Source organism: Folsomia candida, unplaced genomic scaffold (genome assembly GCF_002217175.1).
Source record: "Folsomia candida strain VU population unplaced genomic scaffold, ASM221717v1 Fcan01_Sc018, whole genome shotgun sequence".
NCBI classification, from domain to species: Eukaryota; Metazoa; Arthropoda; class Collembola; order Entomobryomorpha; family Isotomidae; genus Folsomia; species Folsomia candida.
Window position 1 is genome coordinate 1,478,978 of NW_019091210.1, and position 20,071 is coordinate 1,499,048.

General features: G+C 39.2%; 2 protein-coding genes and 1 non-coding gene across 3 annotated transcripts; 2 read left to right on the forward strand and 1 right to left on the reverse strand.

Moving 5' to 3' along the window:
- Window positions 1-1,008: 1,008 nt before the first annotated feature.
- On the forward strand, window positions 1,009-5,032 carry LOC118438132. Its single transcript, XM_035857927.1, has 4 exons — window positions 1,009-1,964; window positions 2,033-2,119; window positions 2,336-2,618; window positions 3,489-5,032. The coding sequence occupies exons 1-4, from the start codon at window positions 1,580-1,582 to the stop codon at window positions 3,976-3,978; spliced, it is 1,245 nt and encodes a 414-aa protein (XP_035713820.1). The 5' UTR covers window positions 1,009-1,579; the 3' UTR covers window positions 3,979-5,032.
- Window positions 4,862-17,839, reverse strand: LOC110857173 (myosin heavy chain, muscle). The gene is made up of 23 exons (XM_022105779.2): window positions 17,720-17,839; window positions 17,477-17,645; window positions 17,152-17,289; window positions 16,932-17,075; window positions 15,834-15,954; window positions 15,512-15,762; window positions 15,386-15,449; window positions 14,598-14,909; window positions 13,735-14,126; window positions 13,188-13,407; window positions 12,895-13,101; window positions 12,635-12,687; window positions 11,846-12,051; window positions 11,629-11,760; window positions 11,421-11,546; window positions 10,143-10,953; window positions 9,530-9,942; window positions 8,860-9,314; window positions 8,725-8,791; window positions 7,827-8,202; window positions 6,686-7,354; window positions 5,834-6,274; window positions 4,862-5,247 (listed from the first exon to the last, which is right to left on the reverse strand). The coding sequence occupies exons 2-23, from the start codon at window positions 17,543-17,545 to the stop codon at window positions 5,092-5,094; spliced, it is 5,823 nt and encodes a 1,940-aa protein (XP_021961471.1). The 5' UTR covers window positions 17,546-17,645; window positions 17,720-17,839; the 3' UTR covers window positions 4,862-5,091.
- A 1,167-nt stretch (window positions 17,840-19,006) lies between these two features.
- On the forward strand, window positions 19,007-19,079 carry Trnav-cac. The gene has a single exon. It is a non-coding gene; the product is annotated as a tRNA-Val (tRNA).
- The last annotated feature ends 992 nt before the right edge of the window (window positions 19,080-20,071 follow it).

The window sequence follows — 20,071 nt, forward strand, 5'->3', positions numbered from 1 at the left end:
AATTGGGCATACATATATAGCTCGAAATGGATCATTTTTTTATATGGTCCAACGATGGACCAATTTATTGATGTACATGATCGGCCAAAGTTTTTGAGTTTTTCTTAATACCATGCAGTATAAATATACTCCCAATCAATTGCTGTGTTAAGTTCTGGAAAATCGCAACTATAATGTTTTTTTGATTTCTCGAATTGCTAAGGATTCACATCATGACCATGAGGATACAGGTAAAAAGTAGACATGCACCGAGTACCGAAAGAGTCGACTCGGCCGAGCACCGAGTACTCGGCTATATTTTTGCCGAGTACTCGTTTCTGCTCGTTTGCCGAGCACCGAGCAAAGCTCGGCAATCGAGTACCGAGCAAGGCTCGGCCACCGAGTAAATTGTCAAAAAGATCATCAAAAAAATCATTGTTTACATAATATTTAATTACCAGTGCCTTTATTTTGAGAACTGGTGGACAGAATGACGTGAAACTACTGATTCTTCCGCCTGTTCCAACATTTCGATTAAAGTTGATTACCGAATAGAATTAACAAATTTCATGGGTGTATTTTCAAGTAAGTTTGATTTTGATTGCAAAAATCACATGATAATTTGAACTGCACAGTGTATGTAAGTACCGGGTAAAGTGGTACTGGATACATATAAAAATTTAAGAAATACTCGGCCGAGCACGCAAAAATACTCGGCCGAGTCCGAGTAGTGAGAGCACGGCCAAAATCTGCCGAGTACTCGGCAGCGCCGAGTACTCGGTGCATGTCTAGTAAAAAGGTACATAATTGCCATATGGGGTGTCATTTTAAATGAAATTTGACCGGGATTTGAAGGACGTTATTATTTTTGACCTCATGACCTTGAGGACGAGGCCAAAGGTTAAAAATATATAATTGTCAGATATGATATCATTTTAAAGGAAATTTCGGTCGTTCTGACGCTACTTTTTTGATATTCGTTTATAAGGATTTATTTATCCTATTAATTTGGGGAAAATGAGAAAGAAACTCGTTGAATTTTGGAAAGTTAATTAAACTAAAGAGGAGAAAAAATAGTGAGCTCGACCGGAACCTGCTTGTTATTTATCCTATCAGACAAATGGCTTAAATGGCTTGATTGAACAGAAAATGCCTACACAACCTTGTCTACGTAGCAGATTAAGCTAAAGGTATTACACGTGCCTAGATTAGATTAGATTAATTAAGATATTTGCTGGTATATATGCCAAATACATAGATACGCAAGTAGTTATCTTCCATTTCCAAAACTGCTTCTAAATATATATAGTATTAATCCACATATCTTAAGGAGAATTGTCATATTCTGAATAATAAATAAGTATTCGTCTAGGTCTTTTATACCAATAAGTTAATTAATCGACTTGTTTATAACTCAGGCAATTTCACTCAAATTAAGACTTATTTTTCTTAGAAAATAGCAAGTTACCGATAAGTAGACATCCATGAAATGAGTGCACCTGTCAAGAAAATATGGGAATACTTTTCATTTCACATTTACTACTCTTTCACATATGTATGACCGTCCTCAAATGCGATAACTTCATATCATTTCGACAAGATGTCCGAGCTTGTTTGGCACACCTTATCGCTTAACTTTCGAGCAAATAAGTACTTGTGGAAAACCTCTTTCCAATGGGATCCCATTCAACGACAATTCCTCCACATTCCTGGAACATTCCGAACCTTCTTCTGGTGGTATTTTGTCGTGTTTTTCATCAACATTTGCATCACTTTGAATTGCTGTGGATACATTATCCTGGGACAGTTGTACAAATTTCATCCTCGCATCCCAGTTTGGGTCACGGTGCAATATTTTATAGCGGCAGCAGGGATTTGGTTGGCTGGGGGGGTTGCAATTTTTTTCATATTCTTTGGTGACCATACCGTCCTTATAGTCAATACGATAATTCAGGTTTACGAAGACTTTGAGGACTCCATCAAAGGTTAATGAATATTTTTCTAATATTAACTTATTTTATTTGGGTGCATTGAAATATTTATGTATCATTAGGTCGTAAGCTTATCCAAAAAAAGAAATGGAAGGGAATTCAGATTCCTCCAATTTTGTTAAATCCTGAAGGAAAATTGGACAAACCAGGTATTTCCATTGTCGTGTCCTATATAGGAGAATGGAACCTACCAACCACCGATTTTACACCCACCCATCAGTATTTACAGCATGGGCATCAAAATCGGTGGGTGATAAGTTCTGTGTCCCTCCTAACTTTATTTGCGTATGTAATACATACTATGCATACATACACAAATACATATATGTACTACATAAATTTCTATAAATTATTTGTCTCCGTAGGGCTGGTGCTATTTTCCATTCTTGCCCCACTGCCTTTCATCCCTCTCCCAATGACTCTTGTTGACGTATTTGTACTGAAGATGGATGTGTACATATTCGTGCTTGAGAAGATTCTACCTCATGAAATTGCAAACTCTTTGCTCCTAATACCATTAAGAGCCGGGCTTCTTTACATCGTGGCGGCGGAAGTCGCGAGGATAGTGCCATTCCTCTTGTACGTCCTTGCAATCCCGGCGCAACTTATCATAAAATCAGTGGACACTTTGCTCAACATCAGACTTGAGTATGCGCATATCTACATACATATAACTATACGCACTTCATACATGTTTATGTATCTATAAATATACATACATATGTACATATATTAGTACACCCAATATGTTTTTTTTACATGTGCACTTACAAAATTGCTAGAAACTCGAGCTAATTCATCATTTTGCGTCAATTCCTTGGATACAGCCTTTCCGAAATTTTCTGGTACCAGAAGGTACTGGGCGCTAGCCCGTCAGATGTAAATTTTTGTCAAGCACAAAAACCTTCAGCTTACATAACCCTTCATATGGCTAAACTTGTCGGTTCCATATTACAAATACATATAAGTATACCAAATTTCTACCCGATCCAATAATTTAAAGAGAATTATCTAAACGTCAGACAGACAAACACGATGGTTTCATAAGCCCTGCGATCGGCTATCGAAACACGACTAAATCTAACCGATCTAACTCGTTATTTCAGAAAACTTGTCTCAAGGAAAGTCAGATTAACTCCAAGAACAATTTATTGACTGTGCACAAAGTAATCATAGAGTCACATAATTTCTGAAAAGCTCACAATTTCACATTATCCAAAACGGTATCGAGTTTCTAGACATGTTATGTACAAACGCAATAGAAATGTCTGGCTAATTACTTCACAATTATACATCTGTAATTCGAAATATCTATGTGCATACTTAAATACTGCGTAGTTTCATAAAAATGGAAAATAATTATTTAAGTGAAGGAATTTTCGCTACGTTATAATGAAGCAATTTGCGGTGGTTCACTATGTAACTTATGTACGTATGTACGTACATGCGCAACTTATACATTATTTATATAATTACATGTATATGTAAATGGTCAAGCATATCTCTTTTAAATTATAGGCCTGCAACAACTCGAGCCAGATGGAATGAAACCTTAAACTATTTCAACCAGCTTATAATAATGAATCGTGTAGTTGAAAGCTACTTAGCCACAATTGCCTTCATTCTCATGGGGTCAGGTTTGGTGTTATCATCCGCTCTCAATTTTGCAACAATTCGTCTCTACGATATTGGGCTGCCATTCGTCTTCTACCTCACGTACCCCTTCTTCGCTGTGTGCGTCTTAACCATAATCTTGTCCTTACTTCCGGTTGGGATTCGCATCCATGAGCGTTCCGCGACAACGTTGGTCAAATGGAGACAAATCCTTGGTGCGAGGGATGCTCAGTTCGCAAAAAGACTGAGGGGAACAAGGCCCCTCATTTTTTATGCTGGACTCAATGCACACAATTTCTACAGTATCCAGAAATCATTAATGACTACTTATATCATGGCGATTGTGGATTACACGATAAATCTGCTTGTATCGTTTCCAACCTTACACTTCTAATGCTAGATACGCTGTAAAGTATCCGGTAGAGTCACATACATACATACATACGTGCATCGCACATGTATTTATTCACGTCCGTTTGATCGTCAGCATGCCTCGTAATTTAGCACTATATGTACAGTCGGTTTATTTACCATACGACCCTCGACGTCACCACTGCAATGCTATTAGTAATGAGAGTGATGACGTCGAGGATCGTATAGTTAAAAAAACAGGAGTATGTATGTACATATCTACGATATTATTTATGTTATGTATGATGAATTTTTGTAAAACAAGATCACATTAAGAGGATATAAAAACCTTAACATAACGAACAGATAACATATGCATAGACACATATGTAAGCATAACACTATCACTGTGCTTATCACATGTAGGTAAGCACAACGACGTCAAAACATGAAAATCAATAGTGACCTCTATGCATAATATATATTTACCTGGATGTGTCGTATTACCAAAAATGTTTAGCTTGTATACAGTTTTATTTTAAGGTGTGGTAGGTCACGGGATATGTATATAGCTCGCAGTGGATCATTTTTTAAGTGGACCATGGGGCATGGACCACTTACTTCGGATGCAATTTCAGGATGTAATTCGCAATCTTCTTTGTCAATCCAGTTCAGTAATTTTTAATGAATATTTACGAATTAATTTTAGAAATTGGGACCAGAGAGAATTAGATATTGAATAAAAAGAATATTTAAATTAAATGTTCCATTTAAAATGGGTAGGAATTTAGTTTAGATTGAAATTTCTAATTTAGTACTTAAATGAATATAATAAAGCATTATTATTGCAAATTTATTGCATGTTATCAATAATTTGTGGAGTATTTATGTATGTATGTAAATAAAATAAAACAATTTGCTCCCAGTTTTTTTTAAGTTTTTAAAGATTTGCTTGTGGGTTTATTATCTTCTACGTCTTGAGGTGAGGAAAGTACAGACAATAAGTTTAAAATGAATACGGAAGAACAAAGAAATAACTGACATAGTTGTCAAGAGCTAGGTGAGTGGTGGTGGTTTTATTCGTTGTCATGACGACGTTGACGACGATCGTGACGATGACACACCCGAAAGCATCTCTTTCTTGGCGAAGCAGATCTTACTCTGCGTTCTGTGCCAAGCGGGCCATGGACCCAGCTCGGCGACCACGCAGCTTGACCAGAGCGCCCTCGTTGACCTCGGATCGCTCTTCGGCATCCTCCAAGTCAGTTTGTGCCTTGCGGTACTTGGCGAGATTCAGGCTGGCAATTTCTTCCTGTAATTATGGAGGGAAAATTAATTAATTTCAAGAAATGTAACATAAATTTCGTAGAAATTAAAAAACTAAGAATGCTAAATTTCATTAGAAACTGTAATGTTTTGCATTAAATTTTCAGATATTAAATTGTTTTAATCGGAATTTAATATTGTAATGTGCATCAAGTTTAGAAGAAATTCAAAAATATAAACGCATAATTTCATAGTTTAAATATTTTGTGTTAAGTTTGCGGATAATAGATTTTTTAGTAGGACTTAAGTTTAAGAAATCTCAAAATCAAAATGTCTAATTTTATCTAATTAAAAGTTGTTCTAACTTTTCAGATAATATTTTTTTTTAATTAAATTTAGAAATTTCAAAACAAAAACGCTTAATTTTATAAAAAAAGCCTGACCTGAAGCAAGTTCAGTCACCAATCTTTTCCCGATTTTTTAATTATAAATGCCAAGCTCATTCTCAAACAAATAAAAAATGAATTTCTGAAAATGTAGCTAAAATTTGCAATAAATTCATGTGCAAAACTTTCGTAATTTTCCCCATAAATTTTACCCCCAAAATTTTGAAATATATAAACTTGACTCACCGCTTCCTCAATCTGCCTCTTGAAGGTCTTGATCTTTTGTTGGAGTTTGTCAACAAGGTCTTGCATGCGTTCGTGGTTTTTGCGGTCTTCATCAGCCTGGAAGGTCATCTCCTTAATGCGGCGCTCGTTCTTGCGGGAGGATTTCTGGGCATCGGCGTGTCGGCGTTGTTCTCCATCAAGTTCGCCTTCAAGTTGTCGGATGCGCTCTTCCAGCTTGGCGATGGCCTTCTTTCCTCCCTTAAGGGCCAGAGTTTCAGCCTCGTTCAGCCGGTTTTGCAAGTCCTTGGCTTGGAGTTCCAACTGCTTGCGGAGCTTCTCCTGGTGTTGGGCGTGATCTTGTTCGGCACGAAGTTCATCGGCAAGCCGAGCGGCGTCAATCATGGCCTTTTTGGCTTTCTCGTCAGACATCTTGGCTTCATTGAGGATCTCTTCGAGATCGGTCTGGAAAAGGGAGGAAATTTAGAAATTTGAAAAAATTGTGGGAATAGCAAAGTAAATGTGGCATGTGAGCAGGTAAGCTTGATTTTTTAAGCTTTTTGCAAACTAACTATTGAGGGTATTCAAGACGAGTTCCTTCATATTTTGACAAAGCTTCCAAAAAATTCGCAAGTTTCCCTGTATTTTGGACTGAAAATTCATTTGCGAACTTTCCTTCGTATTTGCTAGACCAGTGTAGCCCTCAATTAATCAACAATTAATCGTTAATTACGTAGTCACCAATTTATGGTCAGTTAATCACCAACGAATCGCCAATTTTCTTAAAACAATTTGCGAATATGATTTGACTTGAATGCCCCCAATAAATCGTAAACTTTACCAAATTTCAAATTATCATAAAACAAATCTCCTTACATGAAGAGTAGAAAGCTCAGATTCCAACTTCCTTCTCGCCGAAGCGAGGCTGTTAGCCTGCGCGGCAAGCTCGCTGATTTGTTCGTTCGCATCGGTCAACTCTTGTTCGGCGTTTCGTCGAGCTCGGTCAGCTTGTTCGAGGAGAGTTCGAGATTCTTCCAACTCATTGAAGAGTGCGTTGGATCGTCGCTCCGCATTGGCAAGAGCTTCTCGCGCTTCGTCGCGGGCGCGTTGCTCGTCCTCAAGAGCGCCTTGCGTTTCCTTCAAGGTGTTTTGGTAGCGCTTGATGTTCTTTTGGGCTTCCTGGGCAGCCTTGGAGGCTTGGTCGAGAGCAATTTCGAGCTCATTGATGTCCGACTCGAGCTTCTTCTTTTGTCTCAAAGCTTCCGCGCGGGCTTTAGCTTCAGCCTCCAAGCTGGACTGGAGTGAATCCAGGGCGCGCATGTGGTTCTTGCGGGTGTTCTCGAACTCGTCTTCCTTCTCTTGGATGCGTCGGTCGATCTCTTGTCGGACGGTGGAGAGCTCCAGCTGTCCGCGGAGAAGTTTGGATTCTTCTTGTTCCAAAGCGGATTCAGCCTCTTCAAGAGCGGCTTGAAGTTCATCCTTCTCAACTTCGAGACGTCGTCGGGCTTTGTCCAACTCGTGGATGGCGCGGCCACCTTCGCCAATCTAGACGGGAGGATAAAGGAGAAATTAAGGTTAGTTTTGCAGGAGGCTAAAATCTGCGACCAGTAAATTTTAGGGCATTTATAATCGGAATATTTTTAGCGTACTAGAATTCGATTTTTGACAATTTAGAGAAATCGGTAAAACTGATTTCCAATTTCTACCAAAACTTTTCTAAACAGGTTTTTGAAACAGTGAAATTTAAAAATTTTGTAAACATAATAAAGTAAAATTTGAGAAAAAAATATTTCGCCAACATTAATTTTCAATACAAAATAAGAAATGTAAAATCCTAGCTCGAAGGGATTTTTTACCAAAAAATCGAAAGTAACCTGTTTCAAAAAACCGATTTTTTTATAACCTGGTTATACCAAATGGCTAAATCGGATTTCGGAAAAATCTATATTAAACTGGGTTTATAATATCGGAAAAATCCGTCCCCACTACTAAATTAGTTACCACTGGAATTACCAACCTGGTCCATGAGGTCCTTAATTTCCTCGACGAGAGCCTTATTCTCACGTCGGACAGAGTCCAATTGTTCCTGACTTTCATCATAGACCGCTCGCAGACGGAAGAGTTCCGTCGAGTAGTTCCTGCACTCCTTCTGGCTGTTGTCCAACTCCGCGGCCAGGTCGTCGACGCGCTGCTTCCATTCGGAGACAGTTTTGTCGAAAGCCTTGGCGCGCTTCTCCATCGCGTTGGCCAAGCTCTTGGCACGCTCCACTTCGAGCTGCATGTCTTCCAACTCGGTGGCCAAACGTTGCTTGCTCTTCTCCAAAGCGATCACTTTTTGGTTCAAGGACTCAATAGTTTCTTCCGCTTCGGTGAGACGAGCTTGCAATTTGCGCCTAGGGAAAAATTGCAAATTTTGTAAATTTTTCGCAAAAGTGGAATATAGAAAAACGTCTTATTTTAATAGCATTTTAATTTGTTTTGCATATTTAAGCAGCTCTAAGAAATTTCGGCCTGCAGCTTGCGCCAGGAAAAATAATTGCAAATGGTACAAAGTGAAAGTTTTTCGAAATTAAAAAAATTAAGAAAGTGTGTCGTGAGTGGATTCGCCAAAAATTACAAATCCAAAAAAGATTCGGGTTATCCTATTTTGCTTTAGTTGCTGTGGATTATCTGTAATTTCTGTGCCTTGCAAGGAAATTTGTGAAAAAATTTTGCGAAGTAAAAATACTAGCAAAACACAAAATTCGCTCAGTTCATCAACATAAATTTTAAAAGAAATCTCAAATTTCCAAAACTATTTTATGATTCTAAATTTCTTAAATTTCGAAAGGCTTTGCAAACTTCAGCAAATTTCGCAAGTTATGTTGCTTAATTTATTTATGTACAAAGTGCCCCAATCCGAAACAATTTCTTACTTGGTCTCCTCCAACTCTTCAGCTCGGGCAACTCCTTCCGATTCGTATTTTGCACGCCAAAGTTGAGCTGCAATTTAATTAAAGATGATTACAAATTTTGCAAACGTATATATTTTCGCAAATTAATCCACCCACCTTCCGCATTAGCCTTTGACAATTGACGAACCAGATCCGCCTTGCCTTCCGCTTCTCCGTCCAATTGCTCCCTCAATCCGTCCTGGTCATGTTCGACGGTCCTGAACTTGGCCAAAAGTACGGCACGTTCTCGACTCTCCTCATCCGCGACGCGCTTGACGTCCTCCAACTGTTGAGCAAGCGAGATCTTGAGCTTGTTCAGGGTCGAAATCTGCGTATCGGCGTCCTCCAATTGGCGCGAAAGTTCGGAATTCTCAATCGCCAACTTCTTCTTGGAACCATCGAGTTCTTGCAGGGTTCGCGCGGCTTCTTCATATTTGGCTTGAAGGTCACCCAGCTGACCTTGCCAGATCTTGTTCAATTTCTCTTGACCCGCCTTCTCGTTGCTGAGATGGTCCATCGCGGAGCGGATGTCGTTCAGCTCGGAGGACATGCCTTGGCGTTCTTTCTCGGCCCTGGGGAAAAGTGAGATTGTTTTTTAGGAGGGAAGTTTAAATGTTGCTGAGTCGGTAAGTGAAATCGTTTATTGCATTTTAACTGATCAAACTCTTCCCATAGTGTTATCATGGAATAACTCGGAATATATGTAAGTATCATCATGTCATTAATATTGGTTAGTAGAAATTTTTGAAATTTTGGGGAACATAAAATTAGGAAATTTGTTACTCACCTAGCCTTCAGCTTGTTAAGAGTGTCGATCTGTTCCGCCATTTCTGCGACTGCGTCATTGTGCTTCTTTCGGATTCCCGCCATGCTGGATTCGTGTTGAATGTTGGCTTCTTCAATGTCCCGGCGAAGCTTGGTTAGCTCGGACTCGCGCTTCTTGTTGAGTTCGATTTGTGCCGCGGTGGCGCCACCGGCTTCGTCTAAACGCTCGGTCAGCTCTTCCAAGTCGCGGGCAAGATCGCTCCTCTGCTTCTCGGCCTTAGCGCGGGCTTGACGCTCAGCTTCGAGCTCTTCTTCAAGCTCTTCGATGCGTCCTTGCAATTCCTTGATTTGCTTTTGAAGCTTGGAAACGACGCTTTGTTCGTCCTCCAATTTGCTGGTGAGAGACTGGATGTCCTTGTCTTTGCGTTGGATGGTCTGAATTAAGAGGAAGGAAAAAATTTAGTGAGACTATATATTGCGATATGAATATTTCCATGAAAATAGAAAGACTAAATCCTGTCATAAAATTCTTTCCATGAAAACGGAAAGACTAAATTCTGCCAAACAATTCTTTCCTTGAAACAGATTTGACTAAATCCTGCCAAATTAAATCCCCCACAAAAACAATTCCCCACCTGTTCCAACTCCTTCTTATTCCTCTCCAAATCCTGGACCGACTCCTGCGTCAACTTCAAATCTCCTTCCACCTTCCTCTTGGTCTTCTCATAATCGGCGCGCAGCTTCTTTTCGCGCTCGAGCGACTCCTCCAACTCATCTAAAGTCTGTTCCAACTTTGACTTAACCTTGTTGAGATGGTTCACCTTGTCCTCCGCGGTCTGGAGTTCTTCCCCAGTCTTCGAGGTGAGCTCTTGCATGTGCTTCTTCTCCTTGTTCAGCTTGTTGATGAGGTCGTCTTGGCGGGAGATTTCGTCATTCAAAGTTCGAATCTGGTGGTCACGTGTGTTCTTGTCGCCTTCAACTTTGTTCACGGCAAGCTCGAGGTCTTCAAAGTCCTTCTTCATGCCTTGAAGTTCCTGCTCCATCTTCTTCTTCTCGGCGAAGAGCTTGGTGCGCGCTTCCTCCTCGCGGACGAGTTTGGCCTGCGCGTCCTGAATTTGTTGTTCGAGGGTTTCCTTCTGCGTCTGCATTTTGGTGAGTCGCACACCGTAATCGCCTCCCTTTCCGCGCTCTTCTTCGAGTTGGCGCTGAATGTCGTCGCGCTCCGCGGCCGCCTTGGCTTCCCGCTCGTTCGCTTCGGCTTTAAGTTTTTGCTCGTTGGCGACTCCAGCCTCGAGTTTTTCGGCTTTTTCTTCAAGCTTCTTGAGCTCGTCGCCGATCTTGGAGGAGGCGATGAGAGGTTTGAGTTTCTGCATGACGTCGAACCACACCCACTGCTTCATCTGCACGTAGGTGCGGAGATTGCGTTGGACGACTTGGAGAGCGATACTGTGGAGTTGGGGGAGAAATTTGATTAAATTTGTGAACAAGGTAATTCGAACGGGGAAGAATTTTGTGCTTTTTAGAAGATAAACTTTTTGAATAAGAGTTCGGAGTTAGCAAGTGCAAGTGGATGAGGAGAAAGTTGAAATTTTGTAAGTAGATAAAGTGAAATTTTTTTTTTAAAAAAAGGAAAGTGGAAATTTTGTAAAATGAAAAAGTTAACATTTTGTAAATCGTGAAAGTTTGAATTTTATGAATGGAAGAAAGTTGAAATTTTCATAAGAAACAAATACGACATTTTTGATGTTTCTGAAGGAGGTAAAATGAAATTTGGGAAGAAATTTATCTAAAAGAGAAACTTGGAATGTTAGAGAAATCGAAAGTTTAGAAAACTTCGGAATTAGGAAAGTTTGATTTTTCGAAAAAGAGAAAGTTTAACTCGGCTAAACTGTTGTGTATTTTAACCCATTTACCGTTGTTCCTGGAGTCGCTTGAACTCCTTCAACTGCAAGAAGGTACGGATCCTAGATTGCATCCAGGTCATGACCTGTCCAACCTTGTCGTCACGCATTTCTTCAAGATAACCCAAGGTTCCGGCACTAGATGATTTCACAACAATAAAATTACTCCACTTTCTCATAATTGTTACACAATCCACAACAATCTCTTAAGTTTCCTCACCGGAAGAAAACCTTGGTGTGACCGACACGGTATCGATCAGCGTCCAATGCGATGACATCAAAGCAAGCGGTGGCCATCTTCTTGTCGTCCTTCTCGTTCGCCTTCATCTGCTCGGCGGCAAGGATGATGTAACTATTTGATAAAATGAAAAATTGAAAATTTCGAAAATAAAAAAATTTCATATTTTCAAAATTAAAAAAAAATCAAAATTGTGTACCGATGCTTGAAGTCAGGATAGTTCATCCTGTTGGGGAATCCCTTCCGACAAATACGGATGCCTTCAAGCACACCATTACAGGTGAGCTGGTGCATAACCAAATGGGCGTCAACGAGACCGGGTGTCTTGACCTCGTTCGGCACAATGCATCGGATAAAATGAGGATGCGTAGCTTTCAAAGTGGTCATCAAGTTGTTCAATTGTTCCTGTGGGGAAAGAAATATAAAGAATTTTAGAATTTGTAGAAATTAAAATTCACTTGAACACGATCAGGATAGATTTTGTTCTCGTGCTTGGAGAAGATTTGGTATAATTTACGGGTGAAATCAGATTCATATAAATACATACAATAATACGGGTAAAATCAGGGTGAAAGGGGTACATGTATTAAATTACTAAATTCGTAGGATTCACATTTTCAAGAATGGATCATTAAATAAAATCTAGTTGAGGCAGGTTTTGTAAAAAATACGTTTCTCCAGGTCATCGCAGCAGGGATAATGCACATACATTTGAGGTGAAAGTCGGTGAAAGGTAGAAATGGATAAAAAATATTAAACGCTGTGATTAATTATGTAACTTAATATTGGAATATTTTGGGAATTCTCAAGGGGTCACACTTTAGTAAGGTCGGAAGATAGTGTTAAATTGAGGCAGAAATAACTAAAAAATGTATCAAACAAGGAGGGAAATATGCACCAGGTAACAAAAATATGGAAAGCATTCGGTCTAAAAGGGTTCAAATCCAAGGGGTTCAACCGAATGAATATAATTTTCCCCGGAACTAACTCTGTATGACGAAGATACACTGGACATACCACCTCCCTTCTTCTTGCCACCACCTATTCAGCATTCAATCACATCAATAAAGACATAAATACATGACTTTCTCCCAGCTTAATTAAGGGGTCAATGGTCAAGTGAAAATTCTCCAAAAATCTTCACTAATTCTATTCCATCTCGTTTATAAATACCGCTTAATCTTAAATCAACTCCATTTCAATCTGCATAGCTTCATAACATTATTTTTTTGATATTAAAATATGCACCTTTGCCACCACCGGCATCCTTTCCAGCGTCTCCACTCTGTCCGGGATGGTCCGAATAGAGGAAAACGACCAAGTCGTTGGATCCCTTCTTCCACTGATCGACCACAGAGTCATTCAAGGGATCCTTATTCTTCTCCAACCAACCGGCAATGTTGTACGCAACGTTTCCGGCGTAATGTCCCACCGTAAAGTGAGCCTCCTTCTGACCTTTATGTTTTCAGAAATAAAATAAATAAAATAAAAAATCATTACGAACAAAAAACTTTTCCAATTTTTGAAGAATATGTATCTACCTGGCTTTGGTGGTTTGGGCTTCATGAAGCAGTTATACTTGCCGAGCAAGTTGGTCTTCAACATGTCCTGGAATGATTGATCGGTAGCTTTGGGGAACATAGTCTGCTCTTCAAGGATGGCGAAGATGCCCATGGGCTTCTCAAACAGCTCGATGCAAGCTTGCAAGTCCATTCCGAAATCTTCGAAGATCCAGTCGAGACCTTCCTTCTTGTATTCTTCCTAAAGTTATACGGATAAAAAAATTAGCATAAATTATACATGTAAATTCACATTTTTAGTGTTTATCGTAACAAAAACAGGTGCAAAAAATTGGTTTTGGTAAGTATAATTTCTTGCGAAAATGCAAATTTCAAACGCCATGAAGCGGACAATTTCTTTAATTATTGGCAGTACAAAGAGCTGCTAGGTGGCGCCTGTTTTTGCATTTTTGCATCTTGAATTTCTCTCATTTTTGTATCTCATATTTCTTGCAGTTCCGTACAAGAAATTCCAAAAACTTGCAAGAAATCAACCCCATTATTTTATCGCATTTCACACATTACACACCTGCTCAAGAACGAACATGTGATGGTTGAAGAATTGCTGCAATTTCTCATTGGTGAAGTTAATGCACAACTGATCGAAACCGTTTTCGTCGAAGATCTCGAACCCGGCAATGTCCAACACTCCGGAGAAGGATTGACGCTTCTGTTTCGTGTCCAGGGTGTCGTTACACTTCTTGACGAGCCACTTGAACATCCTGTCGAAGATGGATTTCGCCATGGCGCCCAAAGTGTAGGAGCATTGGTTGACGTTCATCCCCTTGGTGACGAACTCCGTGCCGACCTTGATCCTGGGCTTGCAAATGTTCTTGTACATCTGCTCGCCGTCAACGCCGAGAAGTTTAGCGCAGTTGGTGCCATCCTCAAGACCGTCGGGTTCGGCCTGCTCTTCACGACCTGGGGAACAATTTGATTTTGAGTATTTCGACATTTTTAGGGAAATATTTAAAATAAGTTGATGGAGGACCAAAACTTGAATTTGGTCTCTTAAAATCTGGGTTTCTATGTAGAATTTTACGATGAGAAGATTCAAATTTTGTCTGTTACTCAGTATTTCAAAATTAATTGGACACCAAAATCAGGCTTCTGCATGGTAAAAATTCGAATATACCATACTTTACAAATTTTTCCCGTAAAAAGTGCTACTGAAGTATGTAGCTATTAGTCTTTTTCGAGGTAAACGTGTACAGAAAAAATTCAAATTTTGAAGTGCAAATCAGTATTTCGAAAATAGTTCGAAACCAAGCTTGTAAAGCGCCAAAATTTGAATTAGGCTTTCGCCACTCGATATCAATTTTCCCCATAAAAATCTATCATTTTTTTCTTGGTAAACGGGCAAAATTCAAATCCTGCCGCGACATTATGTACCTTTCTGCTTGAACTTCATCTCTCCCATGTGCATGACAGAGGCGGTGACCTTGTAGCAATTTTCTCGCTCGGCGGCGGTGAAGAGAAGAATTTCGAAAGCCTCGTGGGTGGCGAGGAACTCTTCATTGTCATCGATCGAAGGGACGGTAATTTTTCCCTGGGAGACGTAGTGGTACTTGTAAATGTCCTCGCCCAAGAAGCAAATGTCCTTCACACCCTTCTCCTTGCAGGCGGGGGACATCAGTTGGTAGAAAATGTGGTAGCAACGCTCCAGAGGCATTTGAGAGATGACTCGGGCCTTCTCGAGCAAGTCTACGAACAAGTTTTTGAAATTATACAAAATCCTTAAATTTTCTAAACTTGCTTTTCGTAGAATATGAAGTTATAGGTAGAATAATTTAAAATTTTGATAGGAATTAAAATAGAATGAGATTTCTCTTTGTCAATTTTTAGAAAAATGGATTCCATCGAGCTGATTAAAAGTTAGGAAATTCACGTCAACTTATTTTGTAACTTTATAATGTGTAACTTTGCAGAATTATTTGTTACAGAAATTTTCAGTTAGAATGTTCCTATAATTTTTATGGTTTATAATCCAAATTCTTTCACGAGATGGGTGCGGTAACTTTACAAAGTATGGTGGATTTAATTTTAGACAAGAAAATGTTTGCATAATTTTGTGTTTCTAAATCGAAATTCTTTAAACTCACGGCTATTTTATAAAATTTATTACGCAGCTACAAACTTTCGCATTCCTATCCCACTTTAACGTATGTTTATTTACTTACAAGACTCGATATCAGCACCAGCCAACTTTCCAGTGGGTCCGAAATGGATACGGATGAATTTACCCTGAAGGATTTGCAAATATAAAAAATTGCAAAACTTTCCCCTTCAAAATTATTGCCACTCACGAATCGGGACGAGTTGTCGTTACGCGTGGTCTTGGCGTTACCGAAGGACTCGAGGACGGGATTGGTTTGGACGATCTGGTCCTCAAGGGAAACCTTGTTCGTTTCTCCTTTCGATGAGGCGCCGACGTTGGCGAAATAAGCGATGACCTTCTTGGTGTTTTCCGTCTTTCCGGCACCAGACTCGCCGGTAATAAGGATGGACTGGTTCTCGTGGTCTTGGATCATGTTTTGGTAAGCACCCTCAGCAATGGCTGAATAAAAGAAGAATATAATTTTAAAAAATAGTTCGAACAATTCGCAAGTAATTGTTTGCTAAACCCACCGAAAATGTGGGGTGGGCACTCGTTACGCCTCTTGTTGGTGTAGATCTTCATGGCCCTCACGGTGTAGATGGGGTACCGTTTGTACGGGTTGATGGCGACGCAGAAGAGACCAGAATAAGTCTGAAAAGGTGAAATTTATTTCAAAATTTTCAAAATTTTAGATTAAATGGCAGAATAGTACACAATTTTAGCTAATTATATTTAATTGGTTAATTTTATTTTCATGACGATTATTTAATTTCATCAAATTTAAATTGTTCCGGTGAAAGTAAAGTGAAAGCAAAATCGCTGAATGTAAAATTTAGTATTTCGTATCATTAAACAGAACTCAACTTTTTTTATAAATCATCCTCTAATTTTTGCTTTGGTACGCTTCGTACATAAAATTCTAGGAAATTAAACGATAAGCGATCTGCATATTTATAAGTGTCGTCTTCAATCCTTCACATATTTTATCCTGTACACTATCTAAGAAAAATGCACATTTAATTCTTTTGCTTAATTTCTCCACAAAAAAAACGAACCGGCGAACCCGGGTATTTCTTGGCTCTCCTCAACTCCAAATCCCTATCTTTTGGCATACTCTGAAAATAGCCTGACATAAAAAACTACTCGCTGCCAAGTACATACATATGTAGATGAATACATACATGCGTTTCCGAGCATTGCAGACTAAAATAATGTGACTTGCTCAAACTGAGGATGAGATGTGCATCCTTCCACCATAATTAACTCCGAGCCAACATTTCTCGCCTATTTATATCATTGCCAATCCACGTAAATTCTGTCTGACGTGGACCAAGCGTTAAGAATGTGATCGATTTTCTACTAATTTCTACTTTAAGTATGCCCCGTGTTAACAATAATTAGCTTGGAAAAGATATGATGCCTTGACCCTTATTCGACAAAAGTCGAACACATGACATCATTCGCGCACTGTCCTTACTGCTTAACCCAGCTACGTGACAAAATTGTAATAAAATCTACGAAAGAATTTCAACGATATGATGCCTTCTCAATTGAGAAATCATATTTTCTACAAAATTTCAAGTCACAAATTTTGTCAAATTCATTTCCCCTCAAAAAAGATGACTTACATAGATCAACTTTGCTTGGTATCTGGACTTGAGATTGTGCAAGACGGACGCATCGTTCAAAAAGGTCAAGTTGGACATGTCCTCGCACTTCTCGTACTTGGGTGGATTCACTTGAGCGACTTGGTCCTTCTTGAATTTCTTCTCCTAAAATTTGCACAAAATTTGGCGAAGTTAGCTCAGCTCATTTTTCTCATCTTTCCAATTTTTAGTACATGTGTACCTCATTTCCGGTCCAGACCATGATACTGTCACCATCTTGACTGCGAATTTCCCCCCGGATAAAGCAATCTGCCGGGTCAGGGACCCAACACGTCGTCTTGGCGTCGTACGGCGTCGACTCGTCTTTCATCTTCATTTCCTGTAATTTGCAAATAAAATTGGGATTCTTTAAACTGTGCAAATTCGATAAGTTCACAAATTTTTAAACTTTCAACTAGAAGTTTCTAAATAAATGCAAGTCTAAAAAAAATTACGAAGCATAATTCAACTACAAATCTGATCTCGCAAATTTGCATAATTGCAAAATTATTTTGCACAAAACTTACCAGGGAAATGAAGAGAAATTCGGTAGGATCAGGCTCCTGCCCAGCCACGAATTTTTGTTCAATAACCATCCCGACTCTTAAGGCCTGGCCCGGTCACGATCCGAAAAACCAAACACCACTTCTCCCAACAATTGATGGAATTCACTTCTCCGTCAGCCCTGCAACGAACCTGGAAACAATGGAAATTTCAAAAAATTTAAACTAAAAACTAACTAAATCTGTAAAACACAGTACTGCACTCACGTGTCGAAAGCTGTCCTGCAGAGTGAATGAGAATGAGGAGAGGGGAGAATTCTGCCGACGACGCCCAGCCAAAGAGACCAACAAGATTCCCTTGTTCTCCAAATTCCATTTTTGGTCTAGGGCTAAAAATAGATCGGTATGAGATTGATCTCCCCCGAATCAGATTGTGTGCATGTGTGTACATATCTATGTAAATGAGGAGAGAAGAACAATGCTGCGGTGCATATGTAAATTACAACCCGATTTCCGATTTCACTTACTGCTTAATCCTACCGTTTTCCGAGCAAAAAGTACAGAGAGCCATGCAAGTATGTACATACATATGTAGTAAGTCTTCAAAAATGGTAGGGAAAAAATATTGATGGTTTTCACGTACCTGTGGATTCATAAAAAAATATTTACTAATTTGCGAAGGATTGACGTGAACGGCGTACATAAATACCTTCGTAAATAATGCATTCGTTAAAGTTTTCAAACAAACTCTTCATCCCCATTTACCCAATAGCATCAATAACTATTTATGGTGCTCTAAAAATTCTTACTTCTAGTTGCAAAAAATACTAAATTGCTAAAAGATATAATAAAACGCATCAACCTTGTGTGCATATTTATTTACGAAGTTGAAAGTCAGCATGGAATATTCGTAAATGTCGTAAATTTGCTACAGTTACGAACGTGACGTGAAAACCCTCAATGACGAATGCCCCTACACAGAATCCGATCCACATACATATGTACATACTTATGTAAATATGTAAATCACATCATATTTGCATATTAATGGTGGGAAGATGAAATGGATCAACTGGCAAAATCAATGCGTAATATTTGATCTGCCCCATAATTATGCAACTACCGCTTATGCATAATTTCATATTGCTAATTTTCTCCAAACGCAATAATTGAAAGAAATACTTTTATTTCCAAATTCACAGGGGTAGGTTTGTTTAATAGAAAGAAATGTTATGTTACAATGCTCAATGTAATTAGTGTAATTGGGCGTTTTGTTACTAAACTATGTAACATTGCCGACTGAAATGTACCAATCTGCACATATTTTCATGAGATATCCACCCCACTAGTTATTTACAATGGATTATTACGATGTTAAATTTGCATACAGAAAAAAACACGATTGTGGCAGTATCCCTTAGTAAATAGATAAATGCTCAAAGTTTCCAACGGTGTAATAAATAGGAGACAATTTTTTAGCAATTTAGCAATTTTCGTACGTCATGTGCTCTCTCTATCTGTGAGTATTCCACGTAGCGTGATTCCTTATCTAATGCTCAGATAGTGTAGTGGTTATCACGTCTGCCTCACACGCAGAAGGTCTCAGGTTCGACCCCTGGTTTGAGCAGTTATTTCCTTTTTGTCCATTTTTGCAAGATTTTGTTTTTTATGAAATATGTATGTACTAGCGTATAGCCCGGTCGAGGCCGGGTTCTAGAGTTCCAGTGGGGGGTGTGCCCAAAGCGAAAAATCCGTCATACTATATTTTAAATAATTCCCAGTGGAGACTTTGTCATACTACATACATACATCAGACTGAGGGTTTGCCCAAGTCATACTGCATTTTAATTAACCTGGTCACAGTACAATTTAATTTCCCCCTGTTGGGGTAGTTGAATAGCTAATTACTTAAGTTCCCGTCGCGTGGGAGTAGTTGAATAGCTAATTACTTAAGTTCCCGTCGCGTGGGAGTAGTTGAATAGCTAATTACTTAAATTCCCACGCTTCACGCTCCCGTTAAGTTCCATAAACCCCGTTAACTTCTACAATTAACGCCAAGCTATTGACGGATTCGGATTCAGCGTCAAAAATACATTCGAATTGATATGCGACAACACGAATAAGCCATATTTGGCCCCACGGTCACGGCAAGGTCACGGGGGGCCTCAGAGGTCAAAACCGTTGGCGGCGTTGGATTCAGCGTCAAAAATACATTCAAATTGATATGCCACTCGCTGTGAGTGGAGTTTCTCAAACTAAAATAATTAATTAATAGTGTTGATCACGATCACTTATCATGATAACTACTATTGATGAGTGATGTATGTATGTATACTGCTCACTCACTCAATTTACTTGCACACTGCAAATATACAAAGACATTTAATTTGAGATTGATGGCAAGCGTACGTGAAAGTCACGTGCAGGCGAAGTGAGACTCATGCAGAAAATGCATGCAACCTCCGCTTCCTTCTTTGTCTCCTCTACGGGGCAACTTGCATTGAGAGCCACAGGGACCCAGGCAGAACTTAACACTAACGCTTTATGGAAGTAGATATGTATGTATTTATAGTCTTCAAAACAGTAAATTATGCAAGAGCCAATTCAACTCTGGAATAT